We start from the raw sequence: 20,280 nt of genomic DNA, 5'->3' as shown, positions 1-20,280 counted from the left end.
GGATACTCAACATTATTGCACAAGGAAGCTGTCACATTTTCTCAATACCTCTTCGCAGCAATAGGTGGCAGCATACTCTTGCTGACTTTTTCTGCAAGGCAAGAATGACAATTGAAATGTCCCCATGCTGAGTGTGTAGGGGAATGAGAGTAGCCACAGTAACTGCAGCCGCAGAACAGATGGGACAGGAGATGAGCTCTGAGCCTTTCACTCGCTCCGAGGTGTTTGGACAGCTCAGGAGGGAGCTCTATGGAGAGGAGCAGTCCTCTCATTCCAACACACACACATTCATCATCCTGGGAGCCTCTGTGAGTACAACCTCAACTTCTTACAACACGACATGAATAACTGCAGTTTCCTCGGTTTAACATTGTTACTCATTCACTTCCTTTAACCCGATTTAAAAGTATCTGTGGAAATGCTCTCTTTCACATGTTTAAAAGTCTACAAATTGTCTTGTTTGCTTGTATAAAGTGACATGCCCAACATAAAGTTGACACAAAGCCTTGCAGAAAACTATTGACCTGGAGAATGTTGCAGTGTTAACTGAAATGTGCTGCATCTACTTTTGCCTTTGTTGGTCTTAATCCCGGCACTAGTTCCATAATCTAGTTGTTTTTCCTGTCACCCAAATTGCTTCTTTCCCTTCCTGAAGCCAGTAATGTAGAAATAATCTGAAGTCTCACAGTCCTGCAAAGAGGGAGTGTTCAAAGTTCTACCGTGACTCAACAGCTCCACCCACTTGTCATGACCCCATGTGAAGTTTACTTACACTTTGGACTCTTAATAATGGATTATTTTCAGCCACATTGTTATCTGAAGGAGTTCTTGATCAGATCTAAAACAAGTGTACACTTCAATAGGGGGATCTGGCTAAAAAGAAGATCTATCCAACTTTATGGTAAGTAAGAATTTCTTCTCAAACACCAAAGCTCTACTATTTGTTTTGGTCACTTTTTATTCTGAGGAGTTTGACCTTTGGATCCCTGCTTTTTGACTGTCCCTTCTCTAGGTGGTTATTCAGAGATGGCCTGCTCCCAGATGACACCCACTTTGTGGGTTTTGCCCGGTCTACGCTGACTGTGGAGGACATCAAGACAGCATGTCTGCCTTATATGAAGGTAGAAAATCTGAGGCTACCTTGTTAGCTATCTGAGAAAGGATTGTTGATTGTGTGGGGTCTTTTCTGGAATAATTGTCATTTCCCTCAGGTCACTGATGAAGAGAGTGAGAGTCTCTCAGCCTTCTTCAGTAGGAACTCCTACCTGAGCGGCAGGTATGACGATGACGGCTCTTTCGCCCAACTCGACTCTCATCTGTTGTCTCTTCCTGGGGGATCCAACGCCAACAGACTGTTCTACTTGGCTCTGCCCCCCACCGTCTACAAACATGTCAGCACAAATATAAGAACCCACTGCATGAGCTCCAGGTCAGTGTCTGTTTTACTCAACGATGGTTCACCTGCTATTCATCAACATTGCTCTAATGGCCTATGTGTGTGAAACAGAGGCTGGAGCAGGGTGATTGTGGAGAAGCCCTTTGGACGAGACCTCCAGAGCTCTCAGGAGCTGTCAGCCCACCTCTCCTCCCTGTTCTCAGAGGACCAGATCTACCGCATAGACCACTACCTGGGCAAAGAGATGGTCCAGAACCTCATGGTGCTCAGGTAGCTAACTCAATGCACACATTCCTAAGTGTGAGGGAATATTTCTGTCTTTACTCCTAGATATTTAACCTTTTCTGTGTGTTGACGTTTACGACCAACCCTGGATCTGTTATCTCTCTTAAAGAATGGGAGGCTCCAGCTATCTTGATAAACCAGTTCAACTCTCTGTCACGAAATGGTTTACGGCTGTGGGAACACTGGCTTCGAGGCCATTAAGGGTCAGACGCAAGTGATTCAGGGTGCCCAGCTGTTTAGTCTATCTCCCCAAATATATTGTTTACTCTCTCTGAACTACACTGAACAAAAATATAAATGCAACACTTTTGTTTTTGCTCCCATTTTTCATGAGATGAACTCAAATATCTAAAACATTTTCTATATACACAAAATAACCATTTCTCTCAAATATTGTTCACAAATCTGAAAAAATCTGTGATAGTGAGCACTTCTCCTTTGCCGAGATAATCCATCCCACCTCACAGGTGTGGCATATCAAGATGCTGATTAGACAGCATGATTATTGCACAGGTGTGCCTTAGGCTGGCCACAATAAAAGGCCACTCTGAAAAGTGCAGTTTTGCTTTATTGGGGGGGGTCCGAAAACCAGTCAGTATCTGGTGTGACCACCATTTGCCTCACGCAGTGCAACACATCTCCTTCGCATAGAGTTGATCAGGTTGTTGATTGTGGCCTGTGGAATGTTGGTCCACTCCTCTTCAATGGCTGTGCGAAGTTGCTGGATATTGGCAGGAACTGGAACACGCTGTCGTATACGCCGATCCAGAGCATCCCAAACATGCTCAATGGGTGACATGTCCGGTTGCGTTTATATTTTTGTTCAGTGTAGTTAAAAGGTCTATCGAGAGAGATGCGCGGCAGATTTGACATGGCAACCCACCAGTGCAGTCAGAACCTCTGGCTGCACTGTGACTTGTGATGTGAATTTCTCCGGCCGATACTTGTAAATAAACATTCAGTGTTTGACATCAAAGCTCCAACTCTCCTCGTGTCTCTCTGAGTCCTGACTCTCCATTGCTACACTAAGCACTATACCACTAGTGAAATCCTTAGCACCATTAATTCTATTTAATTACTTCTCATTATCTCTTCCTTCCTGTGTCACTGGTATTGGAGGGTTTATTCTACAAATATCTTATTCTCTCATTGCCAGGTTTGGAAATCGCATCTTTGGACCCATATGGAACAGGAACAGTGTGGCCTGTGTGGTCCTCACCTTCAAGGAGCCTTTTGGCACTCAGGGCCGCGGAGGATACTTTGATGACTTTGGTATCATTAGGTGAGGACCATTACATTTTAATAAAAGTCAAAACAATTAATACAATGTTATTTTTACACTAGAGCCTTTACTTGTGCTGATTCTACTTCTTGTTCCTTGTGTAGAGATGTCATGCAGAACCATCTCCTGCAGATTCTCTGTCTGGTCGCCATGGAGAAACCTGCTTCCACCAGCCCAGACGACGTGAGGGATGAGAAGGTAATGACTGTGATTGAACAGAAAGATTTAACATTTTCTGTCTAAATTCCATGAGAGCATCGTTGACGATCCAACACTTTATCCATTGATGAACTGTAGGTGAAGGTGTTGAAGTGTATAGCTCCTGTTACTGGATCAGATGTGGTGCTCGGCCAGTATGTGGGCGACCCTGAGGGGGAGGGTCAGTCCAAACTGGGTTACCTTGACGATCCCACTGTACCAGCAGGGTCCTGCACACCAACTTTTGCCACAGCGGTGCTTTATGTCCAGAATGAAAGATGGGATGGTAAGTGAAAACATTTATTATCTTTTTCATCACTTGTCTTAGTCTTCACCTCTCCCAGATTTTCTCAGTTTCTTTGGCGTCCTCTCATCAACTCTCCCCCCACCAGGCGTTCCTTTCATCCTGCGCTGCGGTAAAGCTCTGAACGAAAGGAAGGCAGAGGTGCGTCTGCAGTTCACTGACGTGCCGGGAGACATCTTTGCCGAGCACTGTCAGAGGAACGAGCTGGTGGTGCGGGTGCAGCCGGACGAAGCCATTTACCTGAAGATGATGACCAAGAGGCCGGGGGTCTACTTCAGCCCCGAGGAGACGGAGCTGGACCTCACCTACAGGAGCAGATACAAGGTGCTGCACCTTTCTCAAAGAATCCATCGTGCGTCATCATTTAGCTTTTCGCCCTCTATCAGTTATTTTCAAGTTTATCATATGCACAACAATATACAACATTAATATCTTGAATCTTGGGCTCCCTCCAACAATGCACATTTAATTTATATACAATAAATAATATGTAGAAATAAAAGAAAAAGGTATCGTAAGAGTAAAGGCAAACTTTATATACTTTTTGATATACAGCAATTTTCTTTGTCATTTGATTCTCCAGATATGTTGGTCATTTCAAAAGTGAAATGAATCTTCAACATACAAAAATAATTTAAGTGACATTTGACTATTCAATGTTTTCCGGTGACATACTGTAGATCAGGGGTTCTCAAAGTGCGGCCCGCGGGCCAATGGCGGACCTCGGACATGTTTCTGGCGGCCCACGATAGTTAATGTGACACGCTGAAATGCATGAGTTATATTTTAATCCTCCATGGTTGTATCTAGTATGAATTAGAATGAGTAGCTTTCCAGCGGTATCTCCTGTGAGACTGTAACCAGGGCACAGCAGCCAATATGGCCGCTCAAAGCAGCTTGACTTTACACTGTGTGGGATTGGTGGATTTGTGTGTCCATCCATCCATCCATCTTCTCCCGCTTATCCGTGGTCGGGTCGCGGGGGTAGCAGTTCCAGCAGAGAGCCCCAAACTTTATTTTCCCTGGCGACATCAACCAGCTCTGACTGGGGGATCCCAAGGCGCGGAGAGAGAGAGAGAGAGAGAGAGAGAGAGACTAAAAAAAACTTTACAGTTGCCGACTTCGCTAGAGATTTTTTTCGCTAGCAGCAGTGGTGATAGACCGCGGTGAATTTAGTTTTAGGTTGGATATTCGACGGACATTCGCGGACCAGCCAGCAGCGTCAGTTTCCCGGACCCGCCAGCAGGGTCAGTTTAACGGGGAGATCTTCTCCGCGAAACGAGGCTTTCACTTAGGGACCATCAACAAATGACTTTTACAATTAGACAAGAAAACTGTTCTTTTTAATAAATCGACAGCTTCTCGATCGTGTGAATGTGAAGCAAATTGACTCTAGAGCATACATTTATTGAATACACCTCTTTTTATTGCATTTTAATACTTTAAATACGTTTTATTAATATTTTGATGGAAAAATTAGCTTATTTCTTCAATACCTTCCAGGTCATATGACCGATTTACTCAAAATCAATGTCGGGTCAAAGAACTACACTGGCTGCATAGGACACACCTCTTTTTATTGCATTTTAATACTTTAAATATTTTATATTAATATTTTGATGGAAAAATTAGCTTATTTCTTCAATACCTTCCAGGTCATGTGACCTAATCACTCAAAATCAATGTTGGGTCAAAGGACTACACCGGCTGCATAGGACACACCTCTTTTTATTGCATTTTAATACTTTAAATATTTTATATTCATATTTTGATGGATAAATGTGCTTATTTCTTCAATACCTTCCAGGTCATGTGACCGATTCACTCAAAATCAATGTTGGGTCAAAGAACTACACTGGCTGCATAGGACACACCTCTTTTTATTGCATTTTAATACTTTAAATATTTTATATTAATATTTTGATGGAAAAATTAGCTTATTTCTTCAATACCTTCCAGGTCATGTGACCGATTTACTCAAAATCAACGTTGGGTCAAAGAACTACACTGGCTGCATAGGACACACCTCTTTTTATTGCATTTTAATACTTTAAATATTTTATATTAATATTTTGATGGAAAAATGAGCTTATTTCTTCAATACCTTCCAGGTCATGTGACCGATTTACTCAAAATCAATGTTTGGTCAAAGAACTACACTGGTTGCATAGGACACACCTCTTTTTATTGCATTTTAATACTTTAAATATTTTATATTAATATTTTGATGGAAAAATGAGCTTATTTCTTCAATACCTTCCAGGTCATGTGACCGATTTACTCAAAATCAATGTTGGGTCAAAGAACTACACTGGCTGCATAGGACACACCTCTTTTTATTGCATTTTAATACTTTAAATATGTTATATTAATATTTTGATGGAAAAATGAGCTTATTTCTTCAATACCTTCCAGGTCATGTGACCGATTTACTCAAAATCAATGTTGGGTCAAAGAACTACACTGGTTGAATGGGACACACCTCTTTTTATTGCATTTTAATACTTTAAATATTTTTATATTAATATTTTTGATGGAAAAATGTGCTTATTTCTTCAATACCTTCCAGGTCATGTGACCTACTCACTCAAAATCAATGTTGGGTCAAAGGACTACACCGGCTGCATAGGACACACCTCTTTTTATTGCATTTTAATACTTTAAATATTTTTATATTAATATTTTGATGGAAAAAGTTGCTTATTTCTTCAATACCTTCCAGGTCATGTGACCGATTTACTCAAAATCAATGTTGGGTCAAAGAACTACACCGGCTGCATAGGACACACCTCTTTTTATTGCATTTTAATACTTTAAATATTTTATATTAATATTTTGATGGAAAAATGAGCTTATTTCTTCAATACCTTCCAGGTCATGTGACCTAATCACTCAAAATCAATGTTGGGTCAAAGAACTACACTGGCTGCATAGGACACACCTCTTTTTATTGCATTTTAATACTTTAAATATTTTATATTAATATTTTGATGGAAAAATGAGCTTATTTCTTCAATACCTTCCAGGTCATGTGACCGATTTACTCAAAATCAATGTTGGGTCAAAAAACTACACTGGCTGCATAGGACACACCTCTTTTTATTGCATTTTAATACTTTAAATATTTTATATTAATATTTTGATGGAAAAATTAGCTTATTTCTTCAATACCTTCCAGGTCATGTGACCGATTTACTCAAAATCAATGTTTGGTCAAATAACTACACTGGTTGCATAGGACACACCTCTTTTTATTGCATTTTAATACTTTAAATATTTTATATTAATATTTTGATGGAAAAATGTGCTTATTTCTTCAATACCTTCCAGGTCATGTGACCTATTCACTCAAAATCAATGTTGGGTCAAAGAACTACACCGGCTGCATAGGACACACCTCTTTTTATTGTATTTTAATACTCCAAATATTTTTATATTAATAATTGTATGTAAAAATTAGCTTATTTCTTCAATAACTAATGACTCAAAATCACTTTATGAATTGAATACAAGTCTGTACACAATAGAAACAGCTCTTTATATCGGATAATATTACATCCTCTATTTAATATTAATATTTATATTAAAAAATTCAGGGTTTTTTTTCTAGAGCTTCCCTGTCATGTGACCCAGTGATTAATGATCAGAAAGTAATACAAACAAGGCTACACAGGACACATGTTTTACTAATCGTCATCATTGAGCACATTTCAAGTATTACTTGCACAAAGGACAATTCCAATATCCTGTCTCTGCCTTTTTAAAGTCTCTGCTGTCCATTGCCAGGCACTGGGCATGGTACCATCGTTCACAGTCATCACACTGAACCTGTTGAAGTGAAAGAAATAGTGTATTTATATATTTGTACCTTTAGATTACCATTCAGTTGTCTTAATACTTAAGTGTTAGTGAGGAATCAGCTGACACAATCATCTGCTCCTTAAAACCCACTGCCTGTGTTTTAACATGCTCTATTGTTTGTTTGTTTTTTTATTGTTTCTATCTTTTACATTTTTTTTATTTAAGTATTCCATTAATGTGTGTTGCATGTTTTAAATGTATTGTATTTAGTTGTTTAAAATTAATTATGTGTTTGAGGTTGACTTTTAAAATCTGTCCAGGGACTACAGATGAAAAATAGCCTCTTGGCTAAGTCTGGCACAGTTACAGAAATGTTAATTAATGTGCACTGTCCCTGTTAAATAAATGAATACATAAATGTATACATGACAATTCCACATTTTCTTCACAACAGCTCACCCAGTCTGTGATGGGAGATCCAGATCCTGGAGGCCTTAAGGCAGCACACATAGCACAATAAGTGTGCTCATCAAAGACTGAAACAAGATAACAATACATGTATGTCAGCTTCTATATACACATACATATACATACATACATATATATATACATACAGACACCCATATATATATATACACATATTCATATTTATTTACCTGATGCCTCAAGGATTTCGAGAGCCAGTTCTCTCCTCTCCCGTTTCATGTATTTCTTCGAACACTCGAAATTCACATTCGGGATCAGAGGGAAGGACTCCATGACTGCCTTTGCCATCTAAACAAACAACACTTATGTTATGGAGGGTTTTTCTTCTTTATTGTATAGTAATACAGATACAGACAAAAACATGAGACACATTATAGAAGACATCCACCCTTGACTAGAATGCCTCCCAAAACCTTTGAGTATTGATATAGACCGGTCCTATTATTGGAATTTTGAGATATTTGGAAGCAAAGTTTTGTCAATTAAACTTTCTGTGTTCAAGTGAATACTACATTAGTATTAAATAACTGTTAATTTAAGTTCAGCAATGTTGTGTCATAATCCAATTGTTGTCAGTTGTGAAAAATACAATAAACAACAACATGATATCGGCAATATACTGTATATTGTCCATTGGCCAACCTGCCTGCTAAATATTATGGGGATCAGCATCGGCCTTTAAAAAACCTTTATCGGTCAACAACTACTTTTGACAGTTTTTTTAATCGCCCTTGCATTAAACTGTCTTTCACATTAAAAACTCTGCTTGTTAACTGGATGAAAACAGAATCTCTTCAGCTCACCTTCACAACAACGACACCACAGCTACATCCATCCGTTTGAAGTGGGTGGCCCATAACGCCTCCCTTCCACTTAACATCCACCCAGTCTGTTATGCTGTGGCGTGTCCTCCTCATCCTGAAGTACTCCCTGAGAAAGGATAATGTTAACACACTTTACATTTCTAATTATGTGGCTCCTAAAGATAATGTAAGAGAAATTCATACTGTTTGTATTCAGCATATGACCATTTATTTATATAAGAGGCAGCCACAGGTCAGCTATAGATATCACTGTCTGAACACAGACTGTATCACACTGTTTAAAATGCTTTCAATGCTGTTTGTGAGTATGAATATAACTAAATGTGACACATTTTTTACGTTTAAATATAGTTTTTACTTGAATTTTCAAATATCTATTGAATTTTGATTTACTGTATTCTTTTGGCAGCATGTTCGGAGTCATCAAGCTCTTTTATGCTTTGAGCTGGATCCACCAGGAATACGGTGCTGGTGTTGGCATGAATGTACTGTGAGAGAACAAAAAAAGTAAAAGCACTTTTTCATCAAAAAATATTTTTGGTTTCACTATGTAAGTCTTGTGCTTTAACAGAAATAATACAATGACAAAATAATTACAAACCAGCAACTTCCAGTGGTTGTTGTTGACAAGTACAAAGGACAGGACAGCTTCATAGTTGTCAAAGTTGACCTATAATGGCATCAAATAAAGGATTAAAACAAACTTGAAGGCTAAGGTAAAAATAACAACAACATTAGTCTGACAATGATGTTCTTGTGCCATTCATTTGTTGTGCTTAAAACAAGTGTTGGTATGGGAATTCAATAGTAAGTAGATTTATCAGGTGATTTAACTAATGAGTATAGTTTCAGAGAGGATAAAGTAAAATAATCTCAGCTAATTTCCTATTTAAGACCTCAGCCAATGCTTCACTCCATGTACCTAATGTGTGAGTGTGAGCCCACAAATCAAATCCACACCTACTTCCCCCTACAGCATCACCATGCACAAACACAACACACCACACACATAAACATACACAGACCACACACATTACCTTCGGTAAACTGTGAGATATTAGCTGAGTTCTGTCCCCGAACAAAATGACACTTGCTGTGTAGTGATTTAGCAAGTACATTTTGTTCAGAACGGCGAATTTGTCGGCAGCAACATGAAACACGCCTTCAATTACCTGGCAAAAAAGATCATAACAATTTGCCAATTAATGCATATTCCCAGTTATACTGAACTTTCATTTCCTGCAACTTTGAGAATCTTGTGACTGACAAAAGTATCTAGACATTTTGGGGAGAAATCGTTAAATGCTAGATAAAGAAAATAACACAGTGTAGAGTGAAACTTCAGACACTTGAAACATGTAGTACCTCCCCTGTCAACCACTGGTGGGGTCGAAGTGAGCATAGCTCACAGTGGCGGATAAGCAAGATGCGTCCTTTCATCTGTGAGGGGAGCACTGCCACGACCACCTCTGTGTCCTTTTTTTTCCACAGCCAGGTCAACTGCAAGTTAGGATTGAGGGGAAATAGATGCAGTCTGTTTAATATGGACACTTGAGGAATCTTTTAACCCTCCGGTATCACTCTGGACATTTTTGTCCCGAATGACTAATTAGGGTAGTGCACTTGAATGACACCAGAGGGTTAACAATCTTGAATTTTTGGGTGAAGGCCTTGTTTTTGTATATGCACCATCAAAGCTACATGCACAAAATATAATTAAACTGTCCATGTTTATGCATTTAACCTCAGTCCCTTTTAGAGTTTTCATTAAATGACATTAAACAGGCTGCTCAGGAACAGAAACTGTAATTGCAGTTTAAAGTCTGATTTGGAAATCTAGTTTCTGTTCTAAGTTTGTAAGCTGTATTTACATTTTTCATCTTCATATTCTCCCCCTACAACGTGCACCTAATCATCTTGGGTTATAATACTTCATGTCCTTTGTCCTTCACCTCACTCTTTACCAATTTAGTCCATGCTTTACTTTCTGACAATATTTACTTATTCCATTGTTACAATTAAAATGCTGGAGAACAATTTACACACTTTGAACATAGTAAGTCTTAGAGAAACTCACATTTCCCTGTGCGTCTTGTTCCTGTTGGTCCACTTTTCTTTTCTTCACCTTTGTGGCAGGTGGGCTCTTGGGGTTGGGTAGTGCTTTTGGTGGATTGAAGTACTTGGACTTGGACTTGGAGTGACCAGCAGAACTTTCCCGCTTGTTCCACTGTTCCTCGTGGTCATCATCTGGCCTGCTAGGATGCCCAAAGTTTTTGTCCAGAATATGCATTGGCAGATTGTGTTGCTCAATGTGCTCTACGTATCTTCCTTGTATTGAGGCATACATTTTGGAGACAAACTCAGCTGGTCTCAGGTACTTTTTTTTTAAAAGGATGGAGTGTTTGACCAACCCAAACCAGAGCTCAACATGGCAGTTGGTATCCCTGGTTTTATGACTTCCATCTTTTTTTGAGGTACCTTTTCTATGTCGCGACAGATCCCCAAGCAACAAACCACTCCACAATGGGAAGATCCCCATGTAGTTTTTGAACAGTGCATCAATGACACCAGGACAGAGGTAGTGGTTTTTTACCTGAACAGCATCGTCAGAGAGAATGTCACACTCTGCTTGGTCCCACCTGACTTGAAAAGCTTGTGTAAAAGGGGACTTTCCAATAATGCTATGAGCATTTGTTTCCATTTTGCTTTCCTCCTCTCCCATTACATGTCCACTTTCCTCCAGTTTCAAGTCCCGAGTTTGCAAAATGCACTTGTCGAGGTACATTTTGCTCTGTTTCACCGAATAAGTGTACTCCTCTGCATCAAAAAGCACACACATATGCTAAAAAACATTAAGGGCTTCCTGCATACTTGTGCAGTTCAGGATGTACGCAAAACAGAATGTTGCATATTCCTGTGTGCCTCTGTCTACAGTTTTTTTCCCAAATGCTTGTGACACAGCCTTCATGATATGAGCAGAGCACAGATGCAGCACAGTGAAGTTAGGAATCAGTTCAGTTTGTCCAGACACTATCTCAAATGCTCTGTCAAGGTACACTGACATATTTTCCCTGTTAAAAGACAGAAGCACACTGTTTATCAGAGCCCAACTATAATTTGTCTCAACCTGTGCTATCTTTCTTTTTGTTATGTAAGACAACTTTCTTTTAAATTCCATGAGCCAATGGGAAATAGATGGAATGGAATGGCTGTTGGTGATCAGTTCTGTGACAGGCAAGGGAGGCTTATCCTTACCCATTCCGGGCAAAACCAAAGCATAATACAAGACCCGCTTATTTTGATCAGGAATTTTCTGTATCACGCTGCCTGTGGCATCAAGGTAGAGAGTCGTAGGTGTTGGCTTTTTCAAGTGCTCAGTCAATATCTTTATTCCAGCATCTGTGTATAAATGTACAGCAAACGGATCAATTTGTAGGTGCTGAAGATAGCCTTTTGATGATGCATGACTGCTGCTCTCTTTGATTATTTTTTGAGTCAACATGAGTTCAAGCATCATGTCATCGTGGAGCCTTGCACTTTTCTTCACTTCAGAGGATATTTTCTTTAACACGTCTTTGGTGAGGCTTCTGCTTATGTTACCAGCCATTATTTCCTCTACTGGTGTCTGTCTTAACATAGTGTAATAATAATTACTGACACCACTGGTTAAGGCTTTGGAAATTGTTCCTCTTCTTGTGTATTTTGCTTGTCTAAATCGCCTTTGATTTTTATGGTGTATAACTTCACCAATGCGCATGACTTTAAAAATAATTTTTTTATCCGTTGATTTTGGCCTGTTCTTTTTTGAGAAACTGTAGACAGCGTTGCATCCATTAAATGTGCATTTTGCAGAGGCACAGAAAAATGGCGAATTCTTTTTACGGCTATCATTTGTCTTAACATGCTGGTATTTGAAAGCAAGTGTGCAGCATGGATTATTTTTATATAAAATAATGATAATGATAATAATAATATAATAATAATAATGATAAAATTCTTGATATAATGTATCAGTCCAGGGGGGACGGAGTTTTTTTTTGCCATGTTTAGGTTTAATTTTGTTCCATTGTTTTCTTGTCATGGCAATTTTGAACTTTTTTGGCCCTGCTTTGCACTTTCTGTTCATTGTTGTTGTCATTTCGGTGGCTGTCTCTGTACTTTGTTGGTCTGACTCTTCTGTGTCTATCTCAGACTGTGGCTGTACGTTACTTATTTCCCTGTCATCCTGACTTGTGTCCTCGTCTTCCTCACCCGTAGGTGCGCTGTAACACTGTTTTTCTTCATCATTCTTATCTTCATCTTTCCCCACAGGCTCTGTCCCTGTTTTTCGTTTGTTCCTTTTTCGTTTTTTATCCTTTTCTGGCCCTTTCTTGTCCTTGCCTGTTTGTCCCTTTCCGTTCATTGTTGTTGTCATTTCGGTGGCTGTCTCTGTACTTTGTTGGTCTGACTCTTCTGTGTCTATCTCAGACTGTGGCTGTGTGTTACTTATTTCCCTGTCATCCTGACTTGTGTCCTCGTCTTCCTCACCCGTAGGTGCGCTGTAACACTGTTTCTTGATACTGTGCTGTCCATCTCTCCCTCTTTCACTGACATATTTTCCTAAATACAAACATTACAAAAGTACAAAATCTCATTTAATTACTGTATCTCTTATCGTAAGACTGCAATGCAACTTTAAGCAATCTGCCATCCTTGGGTCAATTACAGTAAATTCTGTTAACATCCTACTGTGATGCAGTATTTAATTAAATAAGCACATTAACCCTTATGCCTCCCTAAGGAAATGTATTATCCATGCCACTGTTTAATTTTGCGAGCATTCTGATTGTGTTAAGAATATGGCACGACATTTGGTAAAGATGTGTTTTTTTTGGAAACATGTTCTTAATAAGTGTATGTGTAATCAAAATAGTGACTTTCAAATCCCTAGCGACAAAAATAAAAATGAATGAACATTTGATAATTATGATCAGCACTGAATTTGGTTAAAAATATGTAAGTAATTGAAAGTGGAACAAAAATATTAACATAGCCTATAATATCTTTATTACAGTATTTTTAGATGAGGAAATTTTTGTCGTTAGTGTTTTCAAAGTAACGTTTTTAAAAAGGGATTCACAAGGGTTAAGCTTCAACTTAAAAGCCTCTGGGGCAGAGTCCTGCATGGGTCCAGTTTTGCAAATCTGCACCCACCCGAACCCTCGCAGCTCAGTAGCTACCGCGAACCGACCGTTACATGCAATTATCTTCAAGTCAAATCTGGACCCGACCTGTTGATATAAGACCCACGACCCGACCCGTTGTGAATTTGGGGGGGGGGGCTAGTGGAGTACTTCGTGACCACAGAGCGTGAACGTTGTGATCAGCTGTTTTAGCGCAGTTCTCCAGTGAAGGGGGGGAGTCTCCCTCCGCAGCCGGTTGGCGTAGTTTTGGCACAATTCCATTGTACAGACCGACGTTAACAGCAGCCCTGTCTGTGCACACGGAGACCGACTCTGTCGTCCGGTGATCTAACCGCCTTCTGGAAAAGCTTCACAAGTTGTAACATTAACTTCACTAAAACCATGAGAAATTAAAGACCTGGTGATGAAATCTCTACCTCCTGCTTGTTGCCAGAGGTCTAAAGCTTTCTTTGTTTTGCCTTTTTTGAAGCGCACCATTTTTAGATCAAACAATGTGATCTGGTTTCTAAAAAAGTGATTAGGTCACATGACCTGGAAGCTATTGAAGAAATAGGCACATTTTTCTATCAAAATATTAATATAAAATATTTAAAGTATTAAAATGCAATAAAAAGAGGTGTGTCCTATGCAACCAGTGTAGTTCTTTGACCCAACATTGATTTTGAGTAAATCGGTCACATGACCTGGAAGGTATTGAAGAAATAAGCTCATTTTTCCATCAAAATATTAATATAAAATATTTAAAGTATTAAAATGCAATAAAAAGAGGTGTGTCCTATGCAGCCAGTGTAGTTCTTTGACCAAACATTGATTTTGAGTAAATCGGTCACATGACCTGGAAGGTATTGAAGAAATAAGCTATTTTTTCCATCAAAATATTAATATAAAAATATTTAAAGTATTAAAATGCAATAAAAAGAGGTGTGTCCTATGCAGCCAGTGTAGTTCTTTGACCCAACATTGATTTTGAGTAAATCGGTCACATGACCTGGAAGGTATTGAAGAAATAGGCACATTTTTCCATCAAAATATTAATATAAAATATTTAAAGTATTAAAATGCAATAAAAAGAGGTGTGTCCTATGCAGCCAGTGTAGTTCTTTGACCAAACATTGATTTTGAGTAAATCGGTCACATGACCTGGAAGGTATTGAAGAAATAAGCTCATTTTTCCATCAAAATATTAATATAAAATATTTAAAGTATTAAAATGCAATAAAAAGAGGTGTGTCCTATGCAGCCAGTGTAGTTCTTTGACCCAACGTTGATTTTGAGTAAATCGGTCACATGACCTGGAAGGTATTGAAGAAATAAGCACATTTTTCCATCAAAATATTAATATAAAATATTTATAGTATTAAAATGCAATAAAAAGAGGTGTGTCCTATGCAGCCAGTGTAGTTCTTTGACCAAACATTGATTTTGAGTAAATCGGTCACATGACCTGGAAGGTATTGAAGAAATAAGCTCATTTTTCCATCAAAATATTAATATAAAATATTTAAAGTATTAAAATGCAATAAAAAGAGGTGTGTCCTATGCAGCCGGTGTAGTTCTTTGACCCAACATTGATTTTGAGTAAATCGGTCACATGACCTGGAAGGTATTGAAGAAATAGGCTCATTTTTCCATCAAAATATTAATATAAAATATTTAAAGTATTAAAATGCAATAAAAAGAGGTGTGTCCTAAGAAGCCAGTGTAGTTCTTTGACCCAACATTGATTTTGAGTAAATCGGTCACATGACCTGGAAGGTATTGAAGAAATAAGCTCATTTTTCCATCAAAATATTAATATAAAATATTTAAAGTATTAAAATGCAATAAAAAGAGGTGTGTCCTATGCAGCCAGTGTAGTTCTTTGACCCAACGTTGATTTTGAGTAAATCGGTCACATGACCTGGAAGGTATTGAAGAAATAAGCACATTTTTCCATCAAAATATTAATATAAAATATTTATAGTATTAAAATGCAATAAAAAGAGGTGTGTCATATGCAGCCAGTGTAGTTCTTTGACCAAACATTGATTTTGAGTAAATCGGTCACATGACCTGGAAGGTATTGAAGAAATAAGCTCATTTTTCCATCAAAATATTAATATAAAATATTTAAAGTATTAAAATGCAATAAAAAGAGGTGTGTCCTATGCAGCCGGTGTAGTTCTTTGACCCAACATTGATTTTGAGTAAATCGGTCACATGACCTGGAAGGTATTGAAGAAATAGGCTCATTTTTCCATCAAAATATTAATATAAAATATTTAAAGTATTAAAATGCAATAAAAAGAGGTGTGTCCTAAGAAGCCAGTGTAGTTCTTTGACCCAACATTGATTTTGAGTAAATCGGTCACATGACCTGGAAGGTATTGAAGAAATAAGCACATTTTTCCATCAAAATATTAATATAAAATATTTAAAGTATTAAAATGCAATAAAAAGAGGTGTGTCCTATGCAGCCAGTGTAGTTCTTTGACCCAACATTGATTTTGAGTAAATCGGTCACATGACCTGGAAGGTATTGAAGAAATAGGCTCATTTTTCCATCAAAATATTAATATAAAATATTTAGTGTTAAAATACAATAAAAAGAGGTGTGTCCTATGCAGCCAGTGTAGTTCTTTGACCCAACATTGATTTTGAGTAAATCGGTCACATGACCTGGAAGGTATTGAAGAAATATGCTATTTTTTCCATCAAAATATTAATATAAAATATTTAAAGTATTAAAATGCAATAACAAGAGGTGTGTCCTATGCAGCCAGTGTAGTTCTTTGACCCAACATTGATTTTGAGTGAATCGGTCACATGACCTGGAAGGTATTGAAGAAATAAGCACATTTTTCCATCAAATTATTAATATAAAATATTTAAAGTATTAAAATGCAATAAAGAGAGGTGTGTTCAACAAATGCATGCTCTAGCGTGGATTTGCTTCACATTCACTCGATCGGGAAGCTGTCGATTTATTAAAAAGAAAAATGTTCTTGTGTAATTGAAAAGTCATTTGTTGATGGTCCCTAAGTGAAAGCCTCGTTTCGCGGAGAAGATCTCCCCGTCGTAATACACACAGCAGCAGGGGAAACTGACGCTGCTGGCGGGTCCGCGAATGTCCGTCGAATATCCAACCTAAAACTAAATTCACCGTGGTTGAAGATAGAGCCTCAGAACCTGAAGTCTTCGACTCTTCTGAAGAATACAAAGACAACAACAAGGATCCATTTGGACATGGGTAAGTGTAAATATTACAGTAATAGTGTACTGGCAATGTGTGGGGAATACCGCGAAAATGAACAATAGGTTTATTGATATATATTTTTTATCGATAGTCATGAACTTTTTATTGGGACAAAATAGACTCTCCATTAGCAAACGTTTACTCTGTGTTAACGTTATTTTGGTGTGTAAAAGTGAGATTACATGTGTAGATGATTAAATTAATCATGTATTCGTCCCACAACGGAGACATTTACAGTGACATGTTTTTTCCATCGATTATTTTATCATACTGTTCTGTACAGATGAGACTTTGTAATAGATTTATTTATATGTGTGCCTGTTATTATTTTACCGTCCTGTACAGATGAGACTTTGTAATCAGGTGTGTGTGTGTGTGTGTGTGTGTGTGTGTGTGTGTGTGTGTGTGTGTGTGTGTGTGTGTGTGTATTGTTATTTGTGCTTGAACAACATTTTACTTGAACTTTATTTCAATGAAATTAGTTGTAATTATTGTCCTACACAGGCGGCGTTTATCCAGCAGCCACAACATCCATCTGTGCCGGCCCCCAGGTCAAGATCTACTGTGGCTCAGGGCCTTCACCAGAGCCATCACCACCAAGGACCAGCAGACCAGCATCGCTACAGCTGCCTCCACCTCCATCTGCGGCTGCCACCAGGTCAAGATACACCTCAGCACAAAGGCTCCACCACAGCCATCACCTTCAACCCAGCCAGCAAGGAGGTCTCGTGGAGGTCTCGTATAGCACTTGTACACCCCACCTACACAGCAGCCCATGCACCATCACCCCCATCTTCACAGCAGCCAGACCCACTGTCTTGGAAGACAGACAAAGACCGTGACACTGTCTTGACATTTATAATGAATAGTTGGTTGAAAGTTCTGATGTTCAATATTGTAAATAGTGAGATTTTCCAGTTTCTTATATGTATATAAATAGTTGGTTGAAAAAAACATATTTATAATAAATTGTTGGTTGAAAAAAAAAGGTTGAATGCTCAATTTGTATTTGTACACATCACATGAACCTTGGTATGTAATATGAAGTCCTTATTCAGTCCTGATGTATCTCAGTCCCTGCTGTGGTGAAAGTAGAGTGATAAACACCTGTTTTACGCAAAATTTGAATTTAATGTTTTTCATTTTAGACATGAATAACACATTTATATACAGTGTAATTCAAATATTTCACTGCTTTTGTGATCCTAAGACTTTGGTAACCAAATCTAAAACACCAAAACAATTCGATCACATGAGTAAATTTGTGTTTTCACAAGAGTTTTGAAGATTTTCCAAAAATCGGATTTCACATTTTAAGCTTTTGAGCTACTTATCTCATCAAACAGTGCTCTAAGGTGAGTAATTTGCATATATAGCAAGACCAGAGATTGTCCTGAACATTTTGATATTTAACACATGAGGTGCCATGTTAGAAGAAATACATTTTAAAAGGTGATTTAAGAAAACATCTAAAAATCGAGAAAATACCCTTAGACTCCAGAGTGTTACGAATGGTAAAACTGCGCCCCCTGGGTTGTCATTCCTAAATTATGAATGACAGCTTGTGGAAATTTTGCTACAATACTGGTTGCATGGCAACTAGGCATCTCACGAGTTGCGGTAATTAGTTAGTACAATAAAGAACGGATTTGTTTTGGAATTATTTTGTGTTCCGTTTTTTCTTGGGCGGCCCTCAATCCAATATTGGGTACCTAAATTGGCCCTCACTCATCAAAACTTTGAGAACCCCTGCTGTAGATGGTTTGCAAATAAATAAAAAGTAAAGGAAACGTCACTTAGTAACCTTAAAAAAGTTTGTTAAAAATCTAAAGTTGAATTCTATTTTCTGCCTAAAAGATTTCAACCGATTCCACCATATCTCATACTTGGTGAATTGCAATATAGTTTAAGTCTCCTTACTAATTTGTATTAAGAAACATCACTGAACCTGAAATAAGCAAGTATTCACAGTTTTTAAATGGCTGCCATCTTCTTCCAGAACGTGAAGCTCCCGGATGCTTACGAGAGGCTGATACTGGACGTCTTCTGTGGAAATCAGATGCACTTTGTCCGCAGGTCGGTTTAACTATTAACTGTCATAGTTTATTGTCTATTTATTTTATTTAATGTGGTCTTTTTTTTTTTTAACTGCTCTGCTTTCTGTCCCAGTGATGAGTTGCGGGAGGCCTGGAGGATCTTCACCCCCCTCCTCCACCAAATAGAGGAAGAGAAGAAGCCACCCATCCCTTACACATATGGAAGGTAACATAATATGTCTATCTCATGAGACAGAAATAAATGAACAGTGCATTTTCCATTTTAGTTATCATTTCTCTTCCCCCTGTTGTTTCTTTGTTGGCAGTCGTGGTCCGGGCGAGGCAGATGACCTGGTGAAGAGGGTGGGATTCCGCTATGAGGGAAAATACAAGTGGGTGCAGCCCCACACAGCATGATGCCTTCTGTCACACACGCACACACATATTCATGAACAACCACACATTTACAAACAATAAAGTTCACTGCCTTCTCTCATTGCTGTGTGTTGATTTTGTCTGCATGTTTAAAAATGCCACTGCTTTTTATCCTTAATCACTCAAAATGAAAGTGGAAATAGCAATAACTGTATGAGTCTGATTTGAGTGTTCACCTGTAAATCAAAAATGTCTATGAAATAAATTATATTGACCACACCTGCTCTTTTTCTTTTCTTTTAACAGTAGGCCTACTGATCACCTAACACCGAGGTCATAGGTGTGTAGGATTCATAGGGGTTTATAATTTATGTTTTCTTTGGTGCCTAATCACTGAAACTAGTGATCATCATGTTTTTGTGAGCTTAGCCTTTATATGTACATAGGGAGCAGGTTCTCTTCACTGGGTCATGTTGCACCGTCGTGTTTCTACAGTAGCCCAGAACAAACCAAAAACTGGTTCTAACGAGGGCCTTTGGCATTTACAGTATAAGGTCATCTGGAGGCCACCGTAGATTAGATTATCTAACATCCAACTAAATCCTACACAATGTTCCTGAGATATGAGAGTTGTACTTACATGATTGTTGACCTTTATTTTATGGATGCAGTATGGGATCAATATTGACTCGTAGGTTCATTTGAATGTTTAAGATAAACCTGTTCTCTGCTATCAGCACGCCTGTGTTTACAGTCATCACTACAACATGATGCCAATGAATGTCACAATATTTGTACTAGGAAGAACAGGTGACGCTTAAAGGAAACAATTTTAAATGTTCTGCTACAGGTAAGAATAACCTTCAGGTAGGTAT

The 20,280-nt window shown here is 38.3% G+C and overlaps 2 protein-coding genes across 5 annotated transcripts; one reads left to right on the top strand and one right to left on the bottom strand.

Moving 5' to 3' along the window:
* Window positions 1-144: 144 nt before the first annotated feature.
* Window positions 145-19,684, top strand: LOC117541923 (glucose-6-phosphate 1-dehydrogenase-like). 2 transcript variants are annotated; one of them, XM_034209251.1, is made up of 12 exons: window positions 145-308; window positions 864-901; window positions 1,013-1,121; window positions 1,212-1,429; window positions 1,508-1,666; window positions 2,838-2,963; window positions 3,068-3,161; window positions 3,261-3,447; window positions 3,554-3,789; window positions 18,994-19,070; window positions 19,164-19,256; window positions 19,357-19,684. In XM_034209251.1, exons 1-12 carry the CDS (start codon window positions 180-182, stop codon window positions 19,445-19,447), a joined length of 1,557 nt encoding a protein of 518 aa, XP_034065142.1. In that variant the 5' UTR covers window positions 145-179; the 3' UTR covers window positions 19,448-19,684. The 2 variants fall into 2 exon arrangements, with proteins under 2 accessions (XP_034065142.1, XP_034065143.1); XM_034209252.1 differs by lacking the exons at window positions 18,994-19,070; window positions 19,164-19,256; window positions 19,357-19,684 and adding an exon at window positions 7,721-8,469.
* Window positions 7,152-12,277, bottom strand: LOC117541924. Of its 3 annotated transcripts, XM_034209253.1 has the most exons (8): window positions 10,654-12,277; window positions 9,942-10,076; window positions 9,614-9,748; window positions 9,178-9,246; window positions 8,970-9,064; window positions 8,556-8,682; window positions 7,923-8,040; window positions 7,152-7,293 (listed from the first exon to the last, which is right to left on the bottom strand). In XM_034209253.1, exons 1-8 carry the CDS (start codon window positions 11,413-11,415, stop codon window positions 7,283-7,285), a joined length of 1,452 nt encoding a protein of 483 aa, XP_034065144.1. In that variant the 5' UTR covers window positions 11,416-12,277; the 3' UTR covers window positions 7,152-7,282. The 3 variants fall into 3 exon arrangements, 1 of the variants encoding a protein (XP_034065144.1); XR_004568357.1 differs by lacking the exon at window positions 7,152-7,293 and having other exon boundaries at window positions 7,949-8,040; window positions 8,935-9,064; XR_004568356.1 differs by lacking the exon at window positions 7,152-7,293 and having other exon boundaries at window positions 7,932-8,040; window positions 8,935-9,064; window positions 9,178-9,748.
* Window positions 19,685-20,280: the final 596 nt, after the last annotated feature.

Source organism: Gymnodraco acuticeps, unplaced genomic scaffold (genome assembly GCF_902827175.1).
Source record: "Gymnodraco acuticeps unplaced genomic scaffold, fGymAcu1.1, whole genome shotgun sequence".
In the NCBI taxonomy this organism is placed as follows: Eukaryota; Metazoa; Chordata; class Actinopteri; order Perciformes; family Bathydraconidae; genus Gymnodraco; species Gymnodraco acuticeps.
The sequence above is the reverse complement of the archived record's forward strand: the minus strand, read 5'-3'. Positions and strand labels throughout refer to the sequence as shown.